The following is a 27,760-nucleotide window of genomic DNA, read 5'->3' as shown; positions in this document are numbered from 1 at the left end:
GCACCTGTATAGACAGCAGCATGGGAGCAGATACACATCAGACTTCCCCAAACTCCATCCCCGGCTCGACCCTGAAGGTCCCCAGTGAGACTGAGCAGCGTGTATAACTGGTCATCTGGGTCTGGTCTTAGCCCATGACCACCGTTTCAGTCCAATGCGGATTTAAATATAACCAGCTTACAGATCTGAAATGAAAGCAATGCTTCATGGTTTCAGGTGCATTTTGTATTTAATGTTTCAAAGCATCTTTACAAATAATAAATTATAACTGCAGTGAGGAGAACCTGTGAATAAACTGCTTACATGGAACCAGGGCGGTGACCTCAAATGCATCAGGGACAATTCCACAAATTGATTCCACAAATCAGAAATCACAAGTACCTCCAGATTTCAATCTTTAAAAGGAGCAAAGCTAAGAAGGACACACACGAGGATTCTGATATAACCTTAATGGTCTAGCAAACCTCCCAAACGGAAGGAGATGCAAAGCCAAGTCAACCTATCAAGTGTAACTTACAGTGACGGGCTCCAGGCTGCAGGTCTTCCGGGCCACCGGCCAGCTCCCTGCGGAGCCACCCACCACCGCACCCTCTGACTGCAGACGCGCCCCCTGCTGCCGCCACGCCTGAGCCCCGGCGCCAGCCCGCAGGCAGCACGCGGAGCCGTGAACCTGCAGCTTTACTGACACCTTCACGGTGCGCTTAGCACTGGCACTCTACCGGCTCCCTCCTGGTGGCGAATTTGAGCCTAATCAGCTTTCACAGGGACACACGTGCCTAAGCCAGATTAGGAATATTAGATCTTCCACACATGGGCTCAAATAGGAATTATTTTGTCTAGTATAATGAAAGGTTAATTTTAAAAAATATCTGTAATCTTTTGAAACACAAGGCACCAACAGGGAGCAGACATTCCAGCAAAGAATGATTGTCTGGGGGTAAAAAGGAACTGATCAGAGAGTCCCGTCCTTTGCTGCCCAGCACGCGTGCCTCTCGCAGGCCTAGGCGACGTCTTCCAGGTAATCAGCGACATCACTGAGCTGGGACACGGTCAGGTCCTGCGTCAGGTCCCCAAGCTGGTTGTTCAGAAGAAAGAAGAGAATCAGTGTCAGCAAGAAAACAGTCGTGAATGATTCTCAGCACACTGCTGCAGCTTAAGATCCCGTCTTACACTCTACACACTGACTGACAGTGTCAAGTCCTTGTCCTGGCGCGGAAACACACACGCTACCACACGCGGAATACAGGCCAGTGGGCGTCTGCTTTGTGGCCAGGGAGCACAGCTCAGGCTCCGTGAGGACCCACAGGGGTGGGAGCGGGTGGGAGGTGGGAGGGAGGGGACGTATTTACACCTGTGGCTGATTCACACGATGCACAGCAGAAATCAACACTGTAAAGCAATTATCCTCCAAGTATATATTTTTTTATAAAGTCCTCTTCCTCACTTTCTTCTTCCCATTTTGAAGCTGGCGACGATAACAGAAGCTGAGCAGCCAGGTGAACTCGACATTAACAAGAAGACTGACTGCTAAAATCACCCGTTTGTAGCTCTTTTGGTAACTTTAAAGCAGTATTTTCAGGACTAATTAGGATGACTCCAGTGTTCCTGCCTGTAGAATCCCAGGGACGGGGGGAGCCTGGTGGGCTGCCATTTATGGGGTCGCACAAAGTCGGACACGACTGAAGCAACTTAGCAGCAGCAGCCACAAGGTGAAATGGTAAGAGAAAACAAATTATTACAACTTTATTAGTACACGGTATCAGGAACCAGAGAAGGCACTTCACTTAACCTTCAGAACAACCCTAGAAGGGAGGAATTAACACCCCCGTCTCAGGAATAAAGAAACTGAGGATGAAAGGCTAAAGCTTGCGGAAGCAAACACACATCAAAGACTAAGGATGCGGCCTGTGTCAAAGGCCTTTCCCCGTGGTAGTCTGTGACAGGCACAGTCCCACCTCACTCTGCAAAGCAAGCTTCACCTCCAGGTGGGAGCCAGCCTAACCCAAGAGGCAGCTTCCCTTGGTCTACCGTGGGCACCAACACCCGACCCTGAGGTGCCACCTGACATCTCCCACCTGACACACACCTGAGCACTCTGCTCTCTGCCGACAGACAGCTCAGGTGTGGATCTCCGAAACCGAGTCCTGACTTTACCCCCAAGTGCCTGTTAGTGCGGTCTCATCCCCCAGCCTGCTCAGGGCTCGCCGACACCCTGCAGCCAGTCTGTGCTTCAGCTCCGGCACCATGGGGCTCCTCTGTGGCCACCGCCTCCCACAGGGACGTCTCTGACGAGGACCCCTTGCCTACACTGTCTACACTCTGAGGCAGTGCGCTCTGACTGTAGTCCTGACCTGACCCACTGAAGCGGACCTACACCCACAGCAATGCAAACCCCAGTAATAACACGCAGGCGTTTCACAAGCAAAGCGGGCCATAGCTGCAAACATTCATAACAGGTACTGTTCTCAGATCTGGAGCAGAAAATCCCACCATAAACCTTTCCTAATTTTCAACTGCTTTTCTCCCAGCTTCTGAAGCTTCCCAGTGACTCAAGGCAACAGGCACAGACGGCACGCCCCGGGGAAGGAACGGCATCGTACTTTATCACTGGTGTTGACGTCGTCCATCTCCACAGAGAGGTCCTCCTCAATCTCTTCCCCAATACTCAGCTCACTCTTCTCTGAGCGATGGCTGGTACTAATTTCAGGGGAAAGAGAAACATCAGAACTCTGATTACAAGCATTTAGAAAGAGTACCTACCATTCTTTCATGTTTCAGCTATCTTAAGTCTTTAAATAAAATACAATAAAATGCTACATGTCGTTCATTCCATCCATCCCATCTCACTTGATCCTACGCTAACTTAGTAGCAGCAGCAGGAACAGCCCGATCCAGTTAACAGATGAGGAAACTAAGGTTCGCAATGGTGACTGTGGTCACAACGGCATGAGAGAAGGCCCAGATTTTTAACACTTCATTTCTCAAAATACTGTATGTTACAAAGTAAACATGAATCTTAAATTGGAAAAAAAACTATCAATTGCATAAAATCCTCACACTGATTTAAATTTAATTTCTAATCATATCTACAACAAAGATTACTTCCCAATTATTAGCCAGGTCATAATTATATTTTCTTTACATTTATAGAAAAGTTATTTGAAACAAAACATCAAGAAATGCTATCTGGATCAGGAAAGCAATCTGAGAGGGCAATTTGTTTACGCCATTGCAGACGATTCCCAGCAGTGAGATCGGAGAGGGGACCAAAGCACTGGCGATCGTGACCACATGCTTCTGCGGCCTCTGAGTCACCCCTTTAACGCTGGTTCCTCTTCTGGTTCTCATTAAGCTCCCTGAACATGATGAAGATGTTCTTATTCTAATGTGACATCAAAAACATGCTCCAAAGTCTAGGGACAGTTCTGGATTAACTCTCTTTAACTCACATTCAGTCAACACAAAAAAGAGAAGAAAGACACTAAATAAGCACAAATGTGATTCTGTCATACTGTCCTGTTCGGAAATTGTTGACAATTCATATATTTCTTGTCCAACCATTTTTCTTACCTATTAAAATCATCAACATAGTCATCTTCTTCTCCAGTCCCTGATAAGTTTAAGAAAACATACACATATATTTATAATAAAGACACCTCATAATATCTACAGTTAGACATACACGTTTCCTTCAAAAACTACCCCAAGGCAGACAGAGAGGAGAGTGAAATCCCAGCTAACACAGTGGGGACAGCTGGGCCGCACTTGGATTCGGGGAAACTAACCACCCCCTCACTCGCCTCCAGCTTCTGCAGCCGATTCCGGCACCAAACAGCGGCCACATAACGTGCCGGGGCCGGCCATCAGCTGCTGAACGCCTGGTTCTACGGCAGCTGACCCCCAGGCCAAATCTGCCTACAGCCTGTTCCGTGCAGCCTGTGAGCTGAGAGTGACTGTCACAGTTTTCAGCGCCTGTAAAACCACCACCACCCGACACAGACTGCACGTGGCCACAAGGCCTGACGCGCCCGCTCTGCCCCGCTGCAGTTGGCTGCCTTGTGCTTTAGACGTGCAAAGGGCCCGTCTGTGAGCACGAGCACCTTTGTCTGATGCAAGGCGCTCCGGACAGGCTGACCGGCCCTTCACCGAAGATTTTACTCTCAAGCCACCTGAAAGCAACCAATACTGAAACTGGAAATTCAGTTACCTAATCCAAGGGATCCAATTCTATCGTTGACCAATTTAAGATCTTTTAGAATTGTGTTTCCCCTTTTACCTGTGAACCGGAAAAAACGTTCACATTAAATTGTCTGTTAGAATACAACAGTCTCCAAACCATGTCAACTTTTTTTTTCAGGGTCTATTGACACATGATAACTGAACGCTAATAAATTACGACTTGTGACTAATTACACTGCATTATCCATTACACAATACAACACACTTACCTTATGTATCACACACCCCTTTTAACTACACACTGCTGTAATACACAGACTTTCTGTTGCTATACTGTATTCTTTATTGGAACTTGGCAATCGAAACCATTTTTACCCAACCGTAAGAAGCCCTACTGGGTATGAATTCACAGTCCACAACTATCCTCATCAGTTTTATTTTTCTGTTAAACTTCTGCCTTTCGCTTCAATTTAACGGCTATTTCGCTTACTAAGCTCATCTCCTCGCCAGTTCCGTTTCTCAGCCCTCGTTCTGAACGCCCTCTCTCAGCCACTACTCCCAAATCAGTGTCAAGAGCGGCATGATCATGGCATTCTGGACTCCTTCCCTGGGGGTGACAGGGCTACAGGAAAGGAGAAAAGGAGGGGAACTGACGTGGCAGTCTAACAGACACGTGGCGAGTTTACTAGATCTGAGAGAAGCCACAGACCGCCTCCTGCGCGTGCCCTGGGGAATCCATCGTGAGACGTGGAGCCACATCTCGCGAAAGCTCAGCAGCTCTACGTGCGTGCTCGGTCGTGTCTGACTCTGTGCGACCCAGTGGACTGTAGCCTGCGAGGCGCCTCAGTCCAGGGGATTCCCCAGGCGTGACGCTGGAGTGGGCTGCCATTTCCTTCTCCAGGGGACCTTCCTGATCCAGGGATGGAACCTGCATCTCTTAGGTCACCTGCACTGGCAGGCACGTTCTTTACCTCTAGCGCCATCTGGGGAGCTTAGCAGCACTACAAGATTATGCAAAATCCCAGAGCAATTTCCTAATAAAGGTCTACTCAGAGGCACGTTTATGCTCTAAACACTGGCAGTTAAACCCGGCATCTACTCTGATACAGCACACAAGCCCATCTGTGTGCTTACTGCATGCTTAAGGCTGTGCCTTTAAGCCCTGGGTCTCGTCACCATCTGTGTGCAAGGCCTGTCCGTGCCGAGCTAACAGTCCCCATCTTGGCTTCACGCAAACACACACAGCTGATCCAGATCTCCAAAGCCAGAGGCGCGTCCTAACGTTCTCATAGTGACTGCTGTGGTGTGCACAGAGTCTCTAACGGAAACTCTGAAAAATTGATTGTACTTGAATCCTACGTAAGTGATTTCAAATGTCCAGCAAAAGAGAGAGGGCTTAAAATTATGCCATTTATTATATAAGACAGCTAAAAACTCAATTTTCTAAAAGTATTTTCATGGCATAGAAAAAGCAGAATATAAACCAGTATAGAAGATATGACCAGACTCAAAAGAAACTTTAAAAGAAACAAAATATTAACAGAAAATATCACTGAGTAGTAAAATTGCAGGCTATCCCTAGGGTTTCACATGCATTTTCTGAAAAAACAAATGATCATGCACAATTAGAGGAAAAGTATCAGCAGCCTTCGAAGTACATGTCTTCAACCAGCAAATCTAGAACTTTCAGACACTCACTTTCAGACTCTTTCAATGAAGGGGCTCCAGCAAGGGAGCTGAGTCCACTTTTTAGGGGGGGCGCATCAGAGAGCGATGCATGGCTTCCTGCTTGCTTACTGGGTTCACTTCTCCTGACGGGAAACAAGCACACAGTTAATGGGGCTCTCACATGCTGCCCCTAACACACAGGCAACTTGACTGCGTCTCACAGGCCACGTAGGGGCTGGGAACTGAAGAGCATGCATGTCACAGACAGAAGCCAAAACCTGCCGGGCAAAGCCGACCACGAATCGCTGCAAAGCCGACCACGAATCGCTGCAAAGTCGTGCAGGGCGCTATCGCCTCTCTCCAGAATTTTCTCCCCCAAACGAACCTGCCCCTCTCATCAGCTTCACCGTCTGTGCTTTCACTGGGAGCTGCTTCAGGGGCCCAGAGCTGCAGGCAAGGAACAGCCTGGGAGCCGACGAGCACAGCGCAACCCTGCAGACACAGCCCCGCCGGCCGGGCCACAGATCACCCCGCCAGCTGACCCCTGACCTCTGCTCAGAGCCGGGACTGCCCGCCTCCCGCAGATGTCTGACAACACGCCTGGCCCGCCTGCTCGCACTCTGACACCACGCCCTCTCACCCCTCCAGCACTCCAGGAGTCCCGTCCCTCTCTGACCTCGTTTCCAATTTCCCTCTTTAAGACTTGGTTCTTTTCAGCAACATACAGGCGTGCTGCTGTTTCCCACCGGGACGCTTCTCACCCCGTGTCCCCTCCAGCCGCCACCATGCCCTCTGCGACCCCCACAGTCAACTAAGCAGGAAACCACTCGTCCCCACAGCCCTCCACCCTCGGGCTCTCGAGCCCAGCCTGACCTGCCCCGGTCCGGCCCCCTCGGGCAGACTGCCTGGGGAGGCCCTGGGCGGCCTGCAGGCGCTGAGCACGGTGTGACCCTCAGCCGCCCACCCTGGCCTCGTCTCCCGTCCCCCGGGTTCCCTTCCCGCCACAGTGCCCTTCCTCAGGGGCCCTTCAGCTCCCCTGCCGGGCCTTTAGCTCAGAGGGATAAGTCTTTCCTGTCTCCTCCAGCCCAGACCTCTGCCTTCACACCCACGCTCACACCCGAAAACACACTTCTTCGCATCGGCAACCTTCTTAAATCAGCAGGCGGGAAGTGCGGTCCAGAGGGCCATACGGCCCCCTGTGTAGCCAGCCTTGCTCTCTCCACCCTTCACCTCCGTGACAGCAGTGCCAGCCTTCCAGTCCCTTAGCCCAGCAACCCTGGAGGTGGCCTGACACTGCTCTGTGTCCCGCACACTTGCCAGCAAACCCCTCTGGATCCACATTCAGAGAACATCCCTAACCCACTATCCTCAGCACTTCACCTGGCTCCCCCCACAGCTTCCGTCTGCAGACCCAGCAGCCAGATCCCGCCACAGCGCAGGTCTGTCCCGATCACCACTGCTCAGAGCCCGGGCTTCCAGGACCATCACAGCAGGGCCAGGCCTGGCCGTGTCGCTCCCCGGGCCCAAGACCACCTCCGACAGGCGCCTTGGCCCAGGGGCTCAGGCCCGCCACACCGCGGCCCGTGAAGCCTCCTGTCCGCACAGCCCCAGGAGCCCACCCTGGGGCTGAGGCCTGCTCCAACACCTCGAGACCCAGAGGCCCCCACACTCGCACTCCTGCCCTCACAGCTCAGCTCCCTAACGCGGCTTTGCCCCGACACGGCGCCTGCCATCCGCGTGTGAGTTCCCAGAGGCAGAGCCTGGCCTGCCTCATCACTGCTGCACCTGGCACACGCCCGGCACGCACCACACACCTACCTGCTGAAATCATTAATGTCCAGGTCTTTCAAAACCTGGACTCTTTAAGCCCTAAAAGGCTTTAAGGACACAAAATCAGATTTATGAATTCAATAATCACAGACCATTGGTAGCTCATTTTCTTAAACACAAAATAAAACATGTAGAAACTCCATTTCTAAGCCTCGGGTCTGACAGCATAAAAGCACAGGTTACTCACCAACCGTACGCTGCTTCTGGTTTAGGAAGGGGGTCATCAAAGAAAGAATCCCCTTCCAGGTCATCTTCATCTGGACCGGGACCCGCTTTGGCGTTGACATCGAGACTGTTGTTGTTTAACAAGGACCCGATTTTAGTTTCATGGGCCAGTAAGTGAAGACTGCTTCTGCTCTTCGGTTCTGACGATGAGATACTGGTGTCGCTGTGACTAGCATCACTGCTGGCCTTCTAGAAGACGGAGGAAAAGACGGAAGTTCTTGGTGATGACAGCCAGTTTATGACTAACTTCTGAAGGGGAAGAGTGCCAGACGTGTTTACACCATTCCTCCCTCCCTCCCTCCGTGGAAACACCGTTACCTAGCCCATGCACAAACAGACTCTCCCATCTCCTCCTACACACGCACCACTGCTTCATAAACCACCTTAGAGTGTTTTCAAATGGCAGATGGAGAGCGAATGAGGAGGCAAGGAGGAGCACCACCATCAGCACGTCACCGAAATGAACCCAGGAGAAAAACAGGGCACGTCAGGAAAACGCACAATTTCTACCCAGTGCCAAATGCCAAGGGCATCAAGATCGAAGTTTCACAAGTGAAGTCACCGCTGTTACTCCAGACTTCCAGTGACTGCCTGGCCCACACCTTCCTCGCACATTCACGGACGCGTGTTTCTACGTGAAAGTTCAAGTGCTAGTCGCTCAGCCGTGTCCGACTCTGCGACCCCATGGACTGCAGCTCACCAGCTCGTGTGTCTGTGGAATTATCCAGGCAGGAATACTGGAGTGGATAGCTACTCCATTCTCCAGGGGATCCTCCCCACTCAGATATCGAACTCGAGTCTCTCGCACTGCAGGCAGACTCTTTACCGTTGTCAGCCACAAAGAAGTCCCATGTTTCTATACGCCTCAAAGCAACACACGCCTCTGTCAAGCATTCATCCTTACTCTTGTCCTACTGACCTGGTGACGTTAGCACAAAATGTGTTTCTTGTTTTCAGTCAGCCCTATCCTTCACAACCAAATTTTATTTATCCTTGGTCACATTTCTTTTTGCCTTTAGACACGTCTATGTCAACAACAATAAAAATAATAATGAAACCAAAAACCAGGATAGCAATAATAAAAGGAGCTATCATTTATGGAAAGCCTTCCAATGCCTCCCATGGTCGCCTGACCTTAATCCTCAAAGGAACTCTCTGCTACGTGGGCAGCTTCTGTCTCCCTGCCAACAGGGGAAAGCAGACGCAGAGGCATCTCGGTCGCGTGCCCCGGCCTCCGGGGGGCTAAGGGGCCTGCTATCAGAGTCTGATTCCAGAGGCTATGCAAAAGGCCTACACTCTGTCCAGCTGAGTCACAGGAAACTGCAGTTCATATGGGTCGGATTTAGCCCTCCCACTGCAGAGGGCAGCACTGAGTACGCTGCCAGGTGTGTGAGCAGAGCGCTCTCCTGAAACGCGGAATACGCAACGCAGCCTGTACTCTGCGTGTGCTCACTCATGCCGGACTCACTGCAATCCCACGGATCCCATGTAGCCTGCCAGGCTCCTCTGTCCATGGAATTCTCCAGGCAGGAATCTGGAGTGGGCTGCCATTCCCTTCTCCAGGGGATCTTCCTGACCCACGAATTGAACCCGGGTCTCCTGCATTCCGGGCGATTCTTTACTATTTGAGCCACCAGGGAAGGCCTTGTACTCTACTACTATGTAATTTTAAGAAATTTAATGTTCTCAGGCATGAGAACTGAACCAGAGTAGTCTTTTCCAAGTCAAGTTACCACGAGGAGTGAAGCAAAAAGGGATATGCACTTGGGGAGAAGCTGCTGAACACTGAAGGAGGGCAGTGGCAGACTGTTATAACTGGTTCACCAGGTGCTACGAGACCCCAGGATGACTGCACTTTTAACACGGGTGTGGCAGGGGACTGCAGCAGGATGCACGCTGACTTTTCACGCTAGCTAGAAGCCACGATTAGGCTACAGCAGGTAAGACACACGCTATGCATTCCGCATGTTATTAACGTAGAGAAATAAGTGGGTGTAAAAAGAGATGTCTGGAGAGATAAACATTAAGTTATCTCCTTTTCAGACAACATAGGATATTTTCAAAGAAACACACAATTTCTCAAATTTCCTCACAACCTTCTTGAAGTTTTCCTGTTATTATTAGTTACAGAGACACACCAACCACTTATTTATTTCTTAATAAGATTCATGCCCATTATAATTTCTGATTTACAAATGTTTTAAAAGATTTGTATCTTTTCAAAGGAATATACATTAGGAAATAAATACCCTGAATTATTCTGATATTTAAACACATTTATGACTATAGATACTGAGACAATATCTCCTTCAAAACACCCCTGAGAAAACTCAAAAGGATGCCTGACCTGAAATAGACAAACACAGATGTAAGGCACATTACAAAAAACAATCGCCATTTCAAAGCCTCGCTCCCTGTGAATTCACATCATCAGCATAACTTAAGTTCACATAATGAATTATCTGAACTGAGTAACTAATATGTCCACGCTTATTTCTGACAAGTTTTAGCAACATTCTTGCTATGAAACAAAAGGCGAGTTTTAGGAAGACAGCTTTCATGGCATAGCACATCATGATGCTTAGCATAACACGTGCACACCTTTAAAATTAATAACTAACAAACTATAGCTCTATTTATCTACGGAGTGAAAGTAAAGCTTTAAAGCACTGAAACTTCAGGAATTGTTCCCAAAATCAATTTCTAAATCACATAGGAATATGTCATTACTTTATAACTGGCTCATTTTTTTTTTTTTTACCAAAAAGACCATTATCTAACTGGGTTACTAATGAATTCACCAAACTTGATTCCACATATTTTTTGCTATTAAACAAAAAAAGAAATCGACTTTAACAGGCGAAACATTAATCAAAACATACTGTAGATTAAAACAAAAGTACTGCAAAAGTATGACCAGAAAAAAAAATCCTGACAATGGTTTAGAATTCATACCAGGACTACCCTAAAGGCCCTGGAGATTATTATGAGTTAAATTGTATTCCCACAAAAAGTTCAGTTCAGTTCAATCGCTCAGTCATGTCCGACTCTTTGCGACCCTGTGGACTGTAGCACGCCAGGCCTCCCTGTCCATCACCAATTCCCGGAGTTCACCGAAACTGATGTCCATTGAGTCGGTGATACCATCCAACCATCTCATCCTCTGTCGTCCCCTTCTCCTCCTGCTTTCAATCCTTCCCAGCATCAGGGTCTTTTCCAATGAGTCAGCTCTTCGCATCAGGTGGCCAAAGCATTAGAGCTTCAGCTTCAGCATCAGCCGTTTCAATGAATATTCAGGACTGATTTCCTTTGGGATGGACTGGTTGGATCTCCTTGCAGTCCAAAGGACTCTCGAGAGTCTTCAACACCACAGTTCAAAAGCATCAATTCTTCTGTGCTCAGCTTTTATAGTCCAACTCTCACATCCATACATGACCACTGGAAAAACCATAGCCTTGACTAGATGGACCTTTGTTGGCAAAGTAATGTCTCTGCTTTTGAATATGCTATCTAGGTTGGTCATAACTTCCCTTCCAAGGAGTAACTGTTAATTTCACGGCTGCAATCACCATCTACAGTGATTTGGGGGCCCCCCAAAAATAGTCAGGCATTGTTTCCGCTGTTTTCCCATCTATTTGCCATGAAGTGATGGGACCAGATGCCATGATCTTAGTTTTCTGAATGTTGAGCTTTAAGCCAACTTTTTCACTCTCCTCTTTCACTCTCATCAAGAGGCTCTTTAGTTGTTCTTCACTTTCTGCCGTAAGGGTGGTGTCATCTGCATATCTGAAGTTACTGATATTTCTCCCAGCATCTTGATTCCAGCTTGTGCTTCTTCCAGCCCAGCATTTCTCATGATGTACTCTGTATATAAGTTAAATAAGCAGGGGGACAATATACAGCCTTGACGTACTCCTTTCCCAATCTGTAACCAGTCTGTTGGTCCATGTCCAGTTCTAACTGTTGCTTCCTGACCTGCATACAAATTTCTCAAGAGGCAGGTCAGGTGGTCTGGTATTCCCATCTCTTTCAGAATTTTCCAGTTTATTGTGACCCACACAGTCAAAGGCTTTGGCATAGTCAATAAAGCAGAAACAGATGTTTTTCTGGAACTCTCTTGTTTTTTGACGATCCAGTGGATGTTGGCAATTTGATCTCTGGTTCCTCTGCCTTTTCTAAAACCAGCTTGAACATCAGGAAGTTCACAGTTCACGTATTGCTGAAGCCTGGCTTGGAGAATTTTGAGCATTACTTTACTATCGTGTGAGATGAGTGCAACTGTGCGGTAGTTTGCGCATTCTTTGGCACTGTCTTTCTTTGGGATTGGAATGAAAACTGACCTTTTCCAGTCCTGTGGCCACTGCTGAGTTTTCCAAATTTGCTGGCATATTGAGTGTAGCACTTTCACAGCATCATCTTTTAGGATTTGAAATAGCTCAACTGGAATTCCCCAGGGACAGGGAAGCGTGGTGGGCTGCCGTCTATGGGGGTCACACAGAGTCAGACATGACTGAAGTGACTTAGTAGCAGTAGCAGCAGCAACTGGAATTCCATCACCTCCAATAGCTTTGTTCGTAGTGATGCTTCCTAAGGCCCACCTGACTTCACATTCCAGGATGTCTGGCTCTAGGTGAGTGATCACACCATCGTGATTATCTGGGTTGTGAAGATCTTTTTGTACAGTTCTTCTGTGTATTCTTGCCACCTCTTTTTCATATCTTCCGCTTCTGTTAGGTCCATACCATTTCTGTCCTTTATCGAGCCCATCTTTGCATGAAATGTCCCTTGGTATCTCTAATTTTCTTGAAGAGATCTCTAGTCTTTCCCATTCTATTGTTTTCCTCTATTTCTCTACACTGATAGCTGAGGAAAGCTTTCTTATCTCTCCTTGCTATTCTTTGTATTCAAGTGGGTATATCCTTCCTTTTCTCCTTTGCTTTTCGCTTCTCTTCTTTTCACAGCTATTTGTAAGGCCTCCTCAGACAGTCATTTTGCTTTTTTGCATTTTTTTTCTTGGGGATGGTCTTGATCCCTGTCTCCTGTACAATGTCATGAACCTCTGTCCATAGTTCATCAGGCACGCTATCAGATCTAGTCCCTTAAATCTATTTCTCACTTTCACTGTATAATCATAAGCGATTTGATTTAGGTCATACCTGAATGGTCTAGTGGTTTTCCCTACATCTTCAATTTAAGTCTGAAATGGCAATAAGGATCTGAGCCACAGTCAGCTCCCGGTCTTGATTTTGCTGACTGTATAGAGTTTCTCCATCTCTGGCTGCAAAGAATATAATCAATCTGATTTCGGTGTTGACCATCTGGTGATGTCCATGTGTAAAGTCTTCTCCTGTGTTGTTGGAAGAGGGTGTTTGCTATGACCAGTGCATTTTCTTGGCAAAACTCTATAGTCTTTGCCCTGCTTCATTCTGTACTCCAAGGCCAAATTTGCCTGTTACTCCAGGTGTTTCTTGACTTCCTACTTTTGAATTTAGTCCCCTATAATGAAAAGGACATCTTTTTTGGGTGTGAGTTCTAAAAGGTCTTGTAGGTCTTCATAGAACCATTCAACTTCAGCTTCTTCAGCATTACTGGTCAGGGCATAGACTTGGATTACCATGATATTGAATGGTTTGCATTGGAAATGAACAAAAATCATTCTGTCGCTTTTGAGACCGTGTCTGAGTACTGCATCTCGGACTCTTTTGTTGACTACAATGGCTACTACACTTCTTCTGAGGGATTCCTGCCCACAGGAGCAGATATAACGGTCATCTGAGTTAAATTCACCCATTCAGTTCGCTGATTCCTAGAATGTCGACGTTCACTCTCGCCATCTCCTGTTTGACCACTCCCACTTTGCCTTGATTCATGGACCTGACATTCCAGGCTCCTATGCAATATTGCCCTTCACAGCGTCGGGCCTTGCTTCCATCACCAGTCCCATCCCCAGCTGGGTGCTGGTTTTGCTTTGGCCCCATCCCTTCATTCCTTCTGGAGTTATTTCTCCGCTGATTCTCCACTGTCCCCCAAAAAAGGGACATTGTAAGCCTAATGCATAGGACTCAAGAACGTGCCCTCCTTTACAAACAGGGTCACTACAGATGTAACCAGCTATGAGGAGGTCATGGAGGAGGACAGGCCTCTAACACAATACCCCTGGTGTCCTGATGAGGGAGGACAGATGAACTCAGGGAGATGGCCCCATGAACGTGACAGCAGACACGTGGGTGACGTGTCTGCACGCCAAAGAGCATGCAGGAGGGCCAGGAGCCATGAGAAGTTGTGGAGAGGCAGGAAAGACCTCTCCTTCCCACCTTAGAAGGAGACAATCCTGAGACACCCTGATCTCAGACTCCAGCCTCCAGAGCCGGGAACAATCCATGTCCACTGTTCTGAGCTACCACGTTTGGGGGATTTTGTTACAGCAGCCCTGGGAACTAAGAGGTATTTACAATAAACATCTGAAACATAACGGAGTTGTGTCTTTTCTTAACAGAGAGAGGCCGACTGCCCAGCACCGTGGCCGTCACTTGGGTGACTTGGGTGAACGTCAGGACTAATACACTTTAAGGTAAACTACAGCAAAACTGTAAGAAAACTTTAGTGGGCGATTCATTTTCTCCAGAACACTTACACAGTCAAGACTTTAATCATTTCTACACTAACAGAAAATTAGCATCACAGAGAAGTTTCACAGAGAAATTACTGTTTTCCCAGTAGCTGAAAACTCGATTATTAGACTGTCTTAAAAACCTGGAAGAAAACAAACTTGCTTTTTTTCTACACTAAAGGCTTAATCTGCACTGTTCCTAAGAGAGAAACATAAAAGCCAAAGGAATATCCCACTCTGCAGAAGCACTTCAAAGCATCTGTCCAGTTTTAATTCCCTCTGTGCCAGGCCTCGGCTCCCCTCCCCTCCTCCCGCTCCTGCGCCGGCAGGCGGACTCTTCACCACTGAGCCGCCTGGGAAGGCACATCAACAGAAGGCTGGTCTTATCCCAGAATTCCGAAAATAAGGAGCAAATTAGGAAATGTCATTTATTAAGAACTTGAGACCAAAAAACTCAACAAAAATTAGTTTTAAAACACCTGAAGACAATTATGAACAGAAAGGATAACCTTTGATGACCCATTTAATGTGATGATTGAAACTGCTTAATACTGAAAACAAACAAACCATCTAACATCTTATTCAGTTTCTTCATCTGAATGGTAAAAACCTTTGTGGAGCCTACCAAGTCTGTTGGGATTTTTGATATTTTTTCCAGACAACTAGCACCTTACTTGGTACAGCAAAACAGTTTACAATTAAACAGATTATTACAGCTACGTTGCAGATGCGAATACACGTTGACAGTGTCCGAGGAAAGAAACAGCTTCCCTCCCAGTGTTTTTGTACCCTGTATTCCTCCACTCCATCCCTCACTGTCTTACAACAATAACAAAACCAGGAACGTAACTTTTATTTCTACTAAATTAGTCCAAAACCTTAGATTTTGCTATGCATATTAACAGGTTTACAACAGTAATAAGTACAAACTAGTTATCCATATAACTGATTTTTTAAAGTTTGTTTCTGATATGAATATAGCTTCTCTGAAAATAGCCAAGTTTCTGAATGAGCACTTAACACTTATGCCTTACTGCAGGCAAAGCAAACAGTTAGGCAGGGCAGCTCTCCCCGCTGGGCACCCGGGGCTTGGGCCCTTCACGGCCGGGGTGGCACTCCCAGATGAAGGTTCCACCGCCTACAGTGGTGAAGGGCTCCCCGTGGAGCCCAGCCATGGGCCACCCCAGACCAGAGGCAGCTCGCTATCTGGGTTGTTAGGACGTGGAGAGTGTCGGGCTACTTCAGGGTACTGGGCACCTGCTACGTGCACAGAGCGGAGCAGAAAGGCAGGGGCGGGAGAGAACAGGCTCGTCTCTCAGGCTGGAACCAGACAACAGGGGGACAGCACAGGCTCCTCGTAAAAGCTACTCAGAAACGCGAGCAGGAGGGAGAGGGGAAAGCCGTTTCCAAGTGACTGAGCAAGTGCTCTGGGCTCAGGAGTATAATCACGAAACAAGAGGGGTGAACTTGCAGCCTGCAACTCCAGCATCCGGGCGGACAGACTCTCCAGTCACCCCTCAGAGCACGCGAGGCCCTGCTCAGAGCAGAGGAAGCTGGACGTCTGGGCCCCGAGGCTGTGACCAGCACACAGAGTGAAGTGCGTCTCCAGGGGCTCTGGTTCTACACAGCAGCCTCTTTCAAATGTTCTAGCTTCTGTAAAACTCATGACACCAACAGGAGTTTAGAATGCAATACTACAAAATATACTTTTTAAAAAGAGCAAGAAGTAGATTTAAGACACCTATTAAAAAATTCCAATTTATACTTTCAATTATTTTTAAGGTCTGTCTCACCTCTGCCATTTGACCCTAAGCTGCTTCAGGGAGGATCTGTGTTAAATTTGTCTTGCTCTCAGCACTTAACACTGAAGACTTTCACTATGTAAATATTCCAATATACTCCAGTACATTTTAAAACACCTTCTGGAGTAGTAGTGCATAAAGAACAGTGTGAACAAACGTAACAGGAACTCACCATGGAAACTAAACCAGAACTAAAGCCAGCTAACACACCAAGCACAATTTTTCAAAACGCTGAGATTTTGGAAGTCTTAAACTTAGTGAAAAAATCGGCACACAAACTAAGACTCGTCAAGGATTAGCGACTCTCACAGAGCCAAACGCTGAATGACTTGATTCTACTCTACATAAGTGTAAGAACTACACCGGCAATTGATAATTACTCCTGAGAATTCTAATATTTAAATATTTAAGCAGCACATTACCAATTTATTCAAAGTCTGAGACCTTCTGGGGAGGAAAAAGAGCAGCCAAGGCAGGGACTCAGCAGGTCCCCGAGTCCACTGTGGGCTGGCGCTTGGAGAGCCAGGGCTCGGAAAAAGGCTAACGGACGTGCAGGGCTGACAGCTGAGTGTCCTGAAGGACACCAGGGCTGGCCTTTCGGTTACCAACTAGAGCTTATCCAAAAAGTACGCTGATGCTCTAATTACCTCAGATAAAAATCAGAAGGTGAAGAATACACAGGTGACCATCCACTTAAGAGGAAAGTAAATTAAGAGGAAGGTATTTTCAACTTTTTCTGTTGCCAACAAATCAAGGAATTTTCAAGGGCAAACTGAGAGCAGAGTTTTAAAATGCAACAATATGATTTTCACTGGGTAAAAACTGGAAGTCAAACTACTTTTTCTTTTACGGCACCATGATGTTAGCACATTCTGCTCATAGATAAAGAAAGCAAAAAAAAAAAAAAAAAAAAAAGCAGTATTTCCAAAGGAAATGTAGCCCTAGGCCAAGGGGAACTGGGCACCCAGGGAGGCCCACAGGGGCTGGCGGTGTGCCCGCCCAGCCGCTCTCCTCCTCGCCCTCCCGCGTGTTACCTTGGCACCAGACTGCTGCCCGCTTGTCTTCTTCTTACCTTGTCCTGTATACCTTGGTATCTGAGCATGAGAATAAAATGACATTTTACCACAAGACAGAAATCTTTAAAATAAGCTAATTCATACCAAACTAAAAAAGATTCCTATGAGACAATGTCTTAAACATGGAAAATCTAATTAATATATTCTTTGAAACACTTTTTTAGCCTTTTCTCGACACTCTTCCTAAACTCAGGCTACAGTTCATGTCCAGCAGTCACAGGGTCACACATGGGGCCCACAACCTCACCCCACCCGGCTCCCCACGTGAGACTCACTCCTTCCCACTCTGGCGAAAGGCACCCCAAGAAAGCCAGCCTTCCATCCTTGCAGCTTCCTTTAGGAACCACCTTTCTCGGGGTGAAGCAGAGAGAGCTTGTCCGGGGTGGGCTGGCCCGGGGCCTGGCCACAGCTTCCTGGGATTCCTAGAGCTCTCCAGGCTGATGAGATGCCCTTCTTAGAGCCCCAGACACTCAGAGACCTCAGAGAGAGAAGGAAGCTGGCCAGAAAAGGGTGGGCAAAGTGCTGGGATCCTGAATCAAGATCCTGTAGGACTAGAGAGGAACTGCATTTTAACTGCCAGCAGAATGCCTTGTCTCCAAACAGCCCCACTAGAGATGAGCTACGGTGTCCGAAGCACCCACTGCCCCCACAGGCCTACGTGCTGACGGAGAGCCCAGGCAAAGCTGAAGACCGTCAGAGGGCGGATGGGGACCACCTGGAAACAATCAAGTGTCTCCAGGTTCACCTTAAAAACTACCATCACTTCTGTACTTACAGCAACATTTCCTGACTTAAAAGCTAAGAGTCTCATAGTCGAGCTGAAAACATTTTTATGTAGAGAGAATAGAAATATGTACAGACATTAATATTTCATCCTGAAGACATACAATATGCGGAAAGTCCGCATTGCTAACATGCTTTAAGAAAAACTATCTAAGAAGAGAACTTCCAAATAACTCAGTGCTACAGGTACTACTCAGTATCTAGGAATATGCATTAACTTAAATACCACTAAAGCCAGATATTCTCACAGAAAGCAAACCTTTCTTCTCCTGTGGCTCTGCGTGGCACTTCATCTGAAGAGAGCATCAGACTGACTCAACCTCACGCTCCCTGCACAGAAGTTCCAGGCTGAGGAGCATCGTGGGAGAACCCTTCCTAGACCAACACCCGCCCCAGCCCCCAAGCAGGAGGGGCTGCTGGGCCTCAGGAAGCAGGGCAGCTGCCAACAGCACGAGGGCCTCAGCCCTGCTTGGGAGCAACGCGCAATACCCCTGACTCCCAATTTAACAAACAAAAGGGAGCCACAAAATCAAAGGACCAGCAACAAACAACTGGAACCGTTCACTGGTGTCCACTCCCAGGCGTCTGGAAAAGAAAGGAGCCTAGCAGTGTAACCGCTGCTCTCCAGACTTCACCTGACTCAGAAAGACACAGGTGGCACCACGAACAGCACAGCACCGGAGCCGTCGGGGGGGGGACGCGCTCCACCAGAGGCGCTCACACGGCACCAGCAGACCCACGCCCCGTGGGCGGCACCCGCGGGCTCGCCCACCGCGTGGAGCGCCACCTGGCGCAGGGGAGGACGCCCTTCCTGACCATCACCCTTCCATCCTCCCCTCTAGGACGGGCAGCCCTGATTCTAAACTCCAGCACGGGCCCCACTCCGTTTCTTCTCCGTGATCCAAATCCCTGAAGTCAGAAGGCCTTAACTTGAACTCACACACACACCTCATAGACACGTGCACGCACAGACACACACAACTCACACACAACTCATAGACACGTGCACACACACACACACCTCCTAGACACGTGCACACACAGACACACACACCCCTCACAGACACGTGCAAGCAGACACACACAACTCACACACAACTCATAGACACGTGCACACACACACACACCTCCTAGACACGTGCACACACAGACACACACACCCCTCACAGACACGTGCAAGCAGACACACACAACTCAGACACAACTCATAGACACGTGCACACATACACACACCTCCTAGACACGTGCACACACACACACCCCTCAGACACGTGCACGCACACACACACAACTCACATGCATGCACAGACACACACACCCCTCATGTGCATGCACACACACACTTCATACACATGCACGCACACACACACTTCATACACATGCACGCACGCAGACACGCAACTCATACACACATGTGCAGACACACACGCAGACACATGCACACACACACGACACACACATGCACGTGTAGACAACACACAACTCACACACGTACACAGACACACCCCTCATACATACACGTGCAGAGACACACACATACATGCAGAGACACACACAACTCATACACATACCATGACACCCACACAAAGATAACCAGAGTACATCAACGTTCTTGTAAATTCTCAAAAGAGCTCATCAATATAAAAAACCATCACAATGTACAATTCCAGATCTGAGCACCTGTCTACAGTATTTAGCACAACAATTTTATATTCTGGAATTTAATATTCTGAAATTATAGGAATTTAAAAGTGAGAAAGAAGTAAACTTCTTCTGTCAATTGGACAAAATGTTCAAACTATGAAATGAACCCAAATATCCTACAATTCTCTTACTAACAGCACATTTCTTTCTATGATACAATATTCAAAACACTATCAACAAAGCAAAAGAATTTTAAAAAATTTTTGATTAGAAAAAGTTAATTTAATATTTTAAAAATGCATAGTACTAAGATACAAATCTCATGTGGCTCAGCATATAAATCACTGATGAAACAATTTAAGAACATATTTACATGGCATTTTAAAAAACCTACTGACTTGTATAATGGCCTCAAAGGAGCTTATTAAAATTTCAGAAGATTCTCATAAATAAAGACTTCAACAAAAGATAAAAAGCACTTTCAACAACGACCCTCATACCAAGACTAGAGACAGGAGCCTTGGCCCGCTCACCTTACTGGGGGGAGTATGTGCGCCTGTTTTTCCTTCTGGTGACTTTGGTGGAGAATGTACATCAGACAGGTCCAGAGCACCCTGAAATGTTACATGGTTGAAAATTAAAACACGCTTAAAAACAAAGCACAAAATACTAGTTTATACCTCAACAGAATTTAAACATTTAAAACCACCACACAATGTTGCCATTTTTATTTCTTCCTATTAATATAAATATCCTTAGATTTTCTCCAAATTTTACCACAACCACAAATAAACAGACTCAGGATTCTAATCACCTGCTGAGTGCTTCCTTCAAGCACCTGGAACAGGCTCCTCAGGCCACATGTATTCATAAATACACCCCTAGCATTCTTGCCAAGTGAACCTTCTCACTTTGCTTTTCCTGCTCTCCACAAAAACACTGTCCTCTGATTCTCAAAGACCATCTCTTTCTTTCTTCCCTCCCTGGACTTCTTTACCTCATTTGGTCTCAAAAAAAAAAAAAAAAAAACCTCATAAAAACAAGTAACTATTTTAAAAACGCAGGATGAGGCACTAAATCACACGGGCTGCCAGGAGCGAGAGGGGAAGGAGAGGGACAAGGTGGACGGCAACACTGCAGAGCTGGGTGGGGGAGAGGATCACCACTTCAGGTGGAAAAGGGAAGAGAAAAAGGGCAAGGCAAGGAAGCAAAGGCCACTCCGGGGTGTGCTCTGTCTGAAGCGTCCAGATTCAAACCCAGGCACGGGGCTAGAAAGCCACAGGGACCCCATCGTGCAGGAGCTTACAGCTGAGGAAGTGAGAGCTGCTCAGGCGTGTCTGACTCTTTGAGACCCCACGGACTGCAGCCCGCCAGGCTCCTCTGTCCAAGAAAGTCTCCAGGCCAGAACACCGGAGTGGGTAGCCTTCTCCAGGGCATCGTCCCAACCCAGGGATCAAACCCAGGTCTCCCGCATTGCAGGCAGATTCTTTACCAGCTGAGCCACCAGGGAAGCCCACAGCTGAGGAACCTGGAGATTATTCAGTGTCATTCCATACTCACTGCAACGTTTGAAGAGGGAAAAAATGGACAAAGGGCTGAATTTTAGGATTAATTCGGCAATCGTGAACAGAAAAGGCTAAAAAGGTGTGGACCCAGCAACCCGGTTTTAAGGAAGGTTTAAAACGCACATTTTGAGGCTTCCCAGGTGGCGCTAGTGGTAAAGAACCTGCCTGCGTTTCAGGAGAGATGAGAGGCGTAGGTTCCGTCCCTGGGTTGGGCGGATCCCCTGGAGGAGGACAGGGCAGCCCCCTCCAGTCCTCTTGCTGGAGAGCCCCACGGACGGAGGACCCAGCAGTCTATGGTCCACAGGGTCGCAGAGGCAACTGAAGCAACTTCACACACGCACGCGCACACGCACACACACACAGAATCACGTCTGCTGAAAGCGTCTCTGATTTCAGTGGGCTAATCCACAGCTAGTTTTCTTCTCCAGCATCAAAAGTCAAAATGAGGTCAATTAAATCGACAATTTTTTACTTCATTATAAAAATCACAGAATGTTTCCCCTCTAAGTGTTAAGGACTAGTAAATGACAAAAGGGCCCAAGCAGATACCTGTGAGCTCCCTACTCTAAGCATCGATCCAGCGTGCGTGTCTGTGCATGTACACTATGAACTGCTAAGATAAGACCCCGGGTATTAAGGGCGGAAAACCAGCAGAAAGCAGAGATGACATGTCCAGCCTAACGGTCCTGCTTCCTGAGGGAGGACACGATCACCTTCTGGAGCTGCAGAGACCCCAGGCCGGGTCCACGTGACAGACCTCACCTACGAACCAGGCAAACTGAGTGGGAGGCTTTGGACCCGTCTGTGAAGAGTTACAGATTCCTAATCAAAGCAACCGGACAGGAAAGCTCCCACTGAGTCTGTGTTTGAGGCAGACAGCCTGCCAAGGAGGGCACAGGGAGCTCCCAGGAACCAGCCTTTCCTTCAGGAGCCGCTGCCCAACCCACAGCGCTCAGGAGGGACAGTGACAATGCTTTCTGGCAAACGGGGCCGGGGTGAGCCGAGTCACAGGGCAGATCCCACACACACTGAGACAGGGCGTGCAGAAGGGGCCGGGCGGGCTGGGGGTGGGGACCACCGCTGGCCTGGTGCAGCTTTCGCTCCGTCAGAAGTCAAGACAGTGATGTCAGTGTTCTTCCACAAAGATTCAAACGTGCCAGTGAGTTACCCAGGTGAAAGGCTGGAAATTCTGGTCTCAAGCCTGTGAAAACGATCGGGCTGGGCTTGGGAGTCCTGTGTTCAGTCCTAACAGCAAAGGAAGGAACAGGAACAGTGGTCATGGCCTGCCCAGCCTAGGTCCCAGAACTCCAGGACGCGGCAGCCTCCAATCCTCGATGCGGCCACAAACACACCCGACTCTCTCCAACTCACAGGTGCAGGACCTGAGGCAGGTGGAGGTAAAATGGCCAAAGAGGGTCACACACAGGGTGGAGCAGAGCTGGCGTGTCACCCACGCAGTCTGGCCCCAGAGTCCAGGTTACTGCTGGGATGCTAAGGCAGGGAGAGCAAACCAGACAGACAGAGGGCAAGCCACCCCTGCACGAGGGGAATCAAAGAGCAGAGAGAGACAAGACAAAAGGGGCAAGCGGAGAGACACAGCAGCCAGGGCCACCTCCATCCACAGATGGAGGCCCAGCAGACGGCAGGGGCCAAGGCCACCTTTCAGTTCACCAGAGGCCAGCACGACGGCCTCAGGGAGTGAGTTCACACCAAAAACTGCTCGACTATTACAGATGACTGGGCCCCAGCGCACACGCTGCGGTCGGAGCTCACCGCCTTCTCCAGTACCCTCCCACACAATCCCCCGCCTCACACTGCGACGGAGCGCAGCAAAATTCCAACCTGAAACAGCTGCTGCCCTCTGCTGACTAACACTGCTGCCCCTACGTGTGCAGAGCTACTCACGGGCTAGTGTCTGTCCTCTACCATGGCTGTGTGTGGGCTCGGCTGCTCAGCAGTGTCTGACTCTTTGCGACCCCATGAGCTGTAGCCCGCCAGGCTCCTCTGTCCATGAGATTCTCTAGGCAAGAACACTGGACTGGGCTGCCACTGCCTTCTCCGGGGGCTCTTCCCGACCCAGGACTGGAACCCACGTCTCTTCTACCTCCTGCATTGCAGGTGGATTCTTTACCAGCTGAGCCACCACGGAAGCCTTAATTTAAATGTCCGTTTCCTTACGTGAGTGCACCCTGACTAGCTCCCAACCCCTCCCAACAGATGACTTGGCTTATATTTTATATTTTAAAGAAACAATCTATTTAGTATGCCTTTGATGCTGTAGGTACTCAAGCTTTAATGATTTTTGAAGATTCTAATGGGAAACACACTCTTGAGACTCTCCAGATGGAGCAACAGCAGCCCACAGCCTCCCAGGCTCCTGCCCGCCCGCCTCTACTCAACTAGGTGTCTGAGACAGTCAGCGCTGTGTCTGTGAAACAGCACCTTGATGGGAAATGACTGTAAAGGAAACCAGACCATTAATCTCATTAGCGTGATTTCTAAAAAGAAAGGCTAAAAATCAGAAATACAATGGCTAATTTTAAAAATTATGAAAATGTTTGGAAACTGCAAAATCAACAGTTCAAAGTTTTAAGCCTAGTTTTAAAAAGACTTTACGTTCAAAAAATTGTTAACAAGCCTACAATTCAGCCCGTCTGTGTTTAGAAGCAATAATAAAAATAATGACCAACAATCCATTGGGTGTCCTCAGTATCTCACACGCACTAACTCGTGCACGTGAGCCTCCCCATGCCCGAGTGGAAGTCCACCATCCCCGTCCACAGAGGAGGAGCCGGGCAGAGAGCCACATGACCAAGGCCGAACTCAGTTAGTGGGGGAGCCGGCAGGGACTCCACACACCCGGCCCAAACCCCGCGCTCTGAGCATCCCTCCCCAGAAAGGCACAGCAGCAGCTTCAGAGCTTCTGTGTCTACAGTTTTCATCAAATTGTGCATTTATACAAACTCTGAGTATGTCTGGTTTGATTTGAAGAAATGGCCTCTTTTTGTTCAACCTGACTCAACACGTGTCAACTAATCCGCGTGGCCGCCCTAGATGCGCAGTGACGGGAAGACGGAAACAGACAGCAAAGGACAGGGCCGTACTCACTTCCCCGCTGGCCAGCCCTTTGTCTCTTTGTTGACAGCGTCTGATCACTTCTAATAATAAGGGTCCACCCACAGTACCTTCGGCTTCAATAATTCCTAAATCTCGGGCTAAATTCTCTCGACCTTCAAGACCTTGAAACTGGGAAAGAAATAAGATGTAAGAAAGTAAAACAGAGATGCACAAAAATGTAGCAAAACTATTTTCAGAGGCGAAAGAAAAGCATTTTCAACCTTAAAGGCATCTCTAAACTCAAAGACACCATTTTTCTAATGAATGAAATCTCCATTTTTAAGATTACGCATCTCCACATTCAAAGTCCCCACGAGCAGGCGCAGGCTAGCACCGGAACAAACTGGCTCTGCAAGAACAATCCTGTCAGGTTCTGTGAAGCAGGGACACTGGTGCCAGCTGTCTAACAGCTCAGATGGCTTTTAAGGAACTGAGACATAGTCAATCATAAAAAACAGTCTTTATGCAAGACACTCTACACGGTCGAACTTTGTTACTTTTCAGCTTGTGGCGAGCCCGTCTGTGTCAACGGCAGCCTCAAGGACAGACATCAAGAAGCGCCGTTCTTACTGTGCTAGTTTCGGGCTGGAACACCGCCAAGGTGAAGTCAAGGTTGAAAAACTGAAGAAACTCAGCAACGAGACTGGCCACCAGCCGGCCTGCAAAGAGTGAAAGAGAAAGTGGGAAAGGATCTTTAGGAACCCAAAGCCTCACCACCGACACTGGAAGTAAGATAGCTAAAGGGGATAAAGTTCCTCAAGGTTTTAAGTGACAACCTCTTCTCTCTGAATAATACAGTTAAGGGATAACTGTCTCAGTCTCCCTCATTCGGATGGTCAGTCTGAAACAATAAGTAAGACAATATGACGTTGCCTAAATGGATTAGATTATTTTGCTTATAAATTTTTACAGTAAGTCAGCTTTCTGTGATAAAACTGTCTTTAACCAATAATGTTCCATAGCCAAGGATTTTCAATAGCAAATCAATAGTTGTCCAATCATATTCAATTTAAAATGAGAACTTCTAATAATTGAAATTTCAAAAAATAATCTGAAATTCCTGACTTCTCTCAAATAGAGTCAAGATTTGAAAATTCAGAGACAGACAAACAGCAAACATCTTACCATCTTTTGTATTTAAAAACTTTTTCAGGCTCTCATTGACTAAAGGAGTTTTGTTCTGTTAAAAAAATGAAATATCATTAAGCGTTACATGTTTGTCCCCAAAACCACTACAAAATGTACACCAAAGTTTAATTTTTTGGCAAGATATTAAGTAAAATACTACCACACAAAAAATCTTGGTTAAACCTATTCTGTAACTACTGATTATTACAGGAACTGGTTTTTTTTCTTGTTAACGTAAGGACTGAGATATTCAATTAGGAGATTGTTCCTGACAGCAGCAAAAGAGATTTTTAGGTGTGATAGTAATGATTTTAAATGTTAATGAATTAGAGATCCCTGGAGCATACAGGACTACGAACCCATTTCTTCAAGTGTTTCCAATTTCCCCTAAGGGAAGGGATCTATGAGATTTAGTGCTGACTTCAGAGTTCCTGTGATAACTTTCTTTAGGTTACCCCAAAACTCTAAAGTATACATGCAAAGAGAATAACCTCGACCCTCCCCTAACAGTAAAGAAGCATAATCTTTAGTTCAAAATTACCCCTGACTATACACTACTATAAACAGCATTCCAGAATGGTTTTTAAGTAATTAGAACTTAAACATAAACGAATACAGTCATTAAAGTTTGTAGATTTCATACCTCTACTTTCTCTTGCTCCTCTAGTGCTAAAAACACAGCTGCTCGGAGTTCAGCCTTTAAAAAGCGGGATGGGGAGGAGGAAAGGAACAAAAATTATCTCCAGACAATTTTCACGGTAAGAAGCACAAACACCGCAATTTCCAAACTCAAAACGAAAACCAGCAAGATTATAACGCTTAGGAGGCAGGTGCAGAGAGGTCAGAGGGCATCCTGACACACTCTGAAGAAAACGACACAAGCTCTCAAGGCTACTGTTCGGGCAGCACTCTCTCTCTCAGCACCCATCTCTCTGGTTTAAGCTGTGATCTCCAGTCCTTACTCATGCCCACCAGTAATGTGAATGAATGAGAAATACACCCCAAGAAACAAGCTGTTGGACATCCGCAACCCGCTTGTTACAGAAAGCTGGAGAGGCTGGCCGACCCGCAGCTCAGGCCAGAGGCGGGGGAGAGCAAAGGAGCGGGGGGAGGGGGGGGCGCAACTCGACCACCGGACGCTGGGCGACTGGACGATCGGGGGCGGGGCGGGGACCAGCAGGGAGCAGCGCACAAATGAGCCCCAAACGTGCAGTGGGGTTCAGAGGGGACAGTGAGCAGCTGGACCCCAAACGTGCAGTGGGGACCAGGCGGGGCTGCGGGAGATTGGACCCCAAACGTGCAGTGGGGATCAGACGGGACAGTGAACAACTGGACCCCAAACGTGCAGTGGGGACCAGAGGGGGCTGCGGGAGACTGGACCCCAAACGTGCAGTGGGAACCAGGTGGGGCTGCGGGAGACTGGACCCCAAACGTGCAGTGGGGATCAGACGGGACAGTGCGCAACTGGACCCCAAACGTGCAGTGGGGACCAGAGGGGACAGTGAGCAGCTGGACCCCAAACGTGCAGTGGGGACCAGGCGGGGCTGCGGGAGACTGGACCCCAAACGTGCAGTGGGGATCAGACGGGACAGTGAACAACTGGACCCCGGACGTGCAGTGGGAACCAGGCGGGGCTGCGGCAGACTGGACCCCGGACGCCGGGGTCGGCCTCCTCCGACTAAAGCCGGCTGGGCCCCTTCGTCCGCTCACAGCCGCACCGCCTGGGGCTCCCCGTGACTGACCCCCGACCCCCCCGAGGTGGCCGGCGGCCCGGACCCCAGCCCGGGCGGCCCGTCCGTCGCGCCCCGCGCCCCTTTGTGACGCCGGCGTCCACACGGGCCCTGCGGCGCGCGAGCGCGGCCCGCCGCCCGCCCGCCAGCTCCCAGGCCCCCGCCTCACCTTGATGCGGTTCAGGACCCCGCTGTTCTCCAGCGTCTGCACCAGCAGGTCCCGCAGCTCCGTGTCCTCCTCCGCCACCACCGCGGCCGCCGTCGCCGCCATCTTGCTTCTCCAAGACAACCGCCCAAGCCGCGCCAACGGCCGCCGGTCGCCTCAGCCCGCAGGGCGCGCGGCCGAGACCACGCCCCCGGCGCCGGCGCGCAGCCCGCCGTCACGTCGGGGCGGAGCCTCGGG

General features: G+C 48.5%; 1 protein-coding gene across 3 annotated transcripts; it reads right to left on the bottom strand.

Annotated features, from left to right (window-relative positions):
- Positions 1-210: 210 nt before the first annotated feature.
- Positions 211-27,709, bottom strand: CEP43 (centrosomal protein 43). 3 transcript variants are annotated; one of them, XM_015097272.3, is made up of 13 exons: positions 27,527-27,709; positions 26,271-26,324; positions 25,625-25,679; positions 25,070-25,158; positions 24,491-24,628; positions 20,351-20,431; positions 17,349-17,408; positions 7,865-8,091; positions 5,878-5,990; positions 4,208-4,276; positions 3,571-3,610; positions 2,601-2,697; positions 211-1,075 (listed from the first exon to the last, which is right to left on the bottom strand). In XM_015097272.3, the coding sequence occupies exons 1-13, from the start codon at positions 27,626-27,628 to the stop codon at positions 1,001-1,003; spliced, it is 1,200 nt and encodes a 399-aa protein (XP_014952758.2). In that variant the 5' UTR covers positions 27,629-27,709; the 3' UTR covers positions 211-1,000. The 3 variants fall into 3 exon arrangements, with proteins under 3 accessions (XP_014952758.2, XP_027828459.1, XP_027828460.1); XM_027972658.2 differs by lacking the exon at positions 17,349-17,408; XM_027972659.2 differs by lacking the exons at positions 3,571-3,610; positions 4,208-4,276; positions 5,878-5,990.
- Positions 27,710-27,760: the final 51 nt, after the last annotated feature.

The sequence above is a fragment of the Ovis aries genome, chromosome 8, assembly GCF_016772045.2.
Source record: "Ovis aries strain OAR_USU_Benz2616 breed Rambouillet chromosome 8, ARS-UI_Ramb_v3.0, whole genome shotgun sequence".
Taxonomy (NCBI): Eukaryota; Metazoa; Chordata; class Mammalia; order Artiodactyla; family Bovidae; genus Ovis; species Ovis aries.
Note: the sequence above shows the minus strand (reverse complement) of the source record. Positions and strands in the feature narration are given on the sequence as shown.

What these genes read in the sequence shown, in the direction of transcription:
- CEP43 (XM_015097272.3), bottom strand. Translation starts at nt 27,628, where the DNA reads ATGGCGGCGACGGCGGCCGCGGTGGTGGCGGAGGAGGACACGGAGCTG. An exon ending in AAGGGCTGGCCAGCGGGGAA is followed by an intron (nt 20,432 to 24,490) that starts GTGAGTACGGCC and finishes GTAACATTTCAG; the next exon opens with GGTGCTCTGGACCTGTCTGA. An exon ending in CACATACTCCCCCCAGTAAG is followed by an intron (nt 17,409 to 20,350) that starts GTGAGCGGGCCA and finishes TCTCATGCTCAG; the next exon opens with ATACCAAGGTATACAGGACA.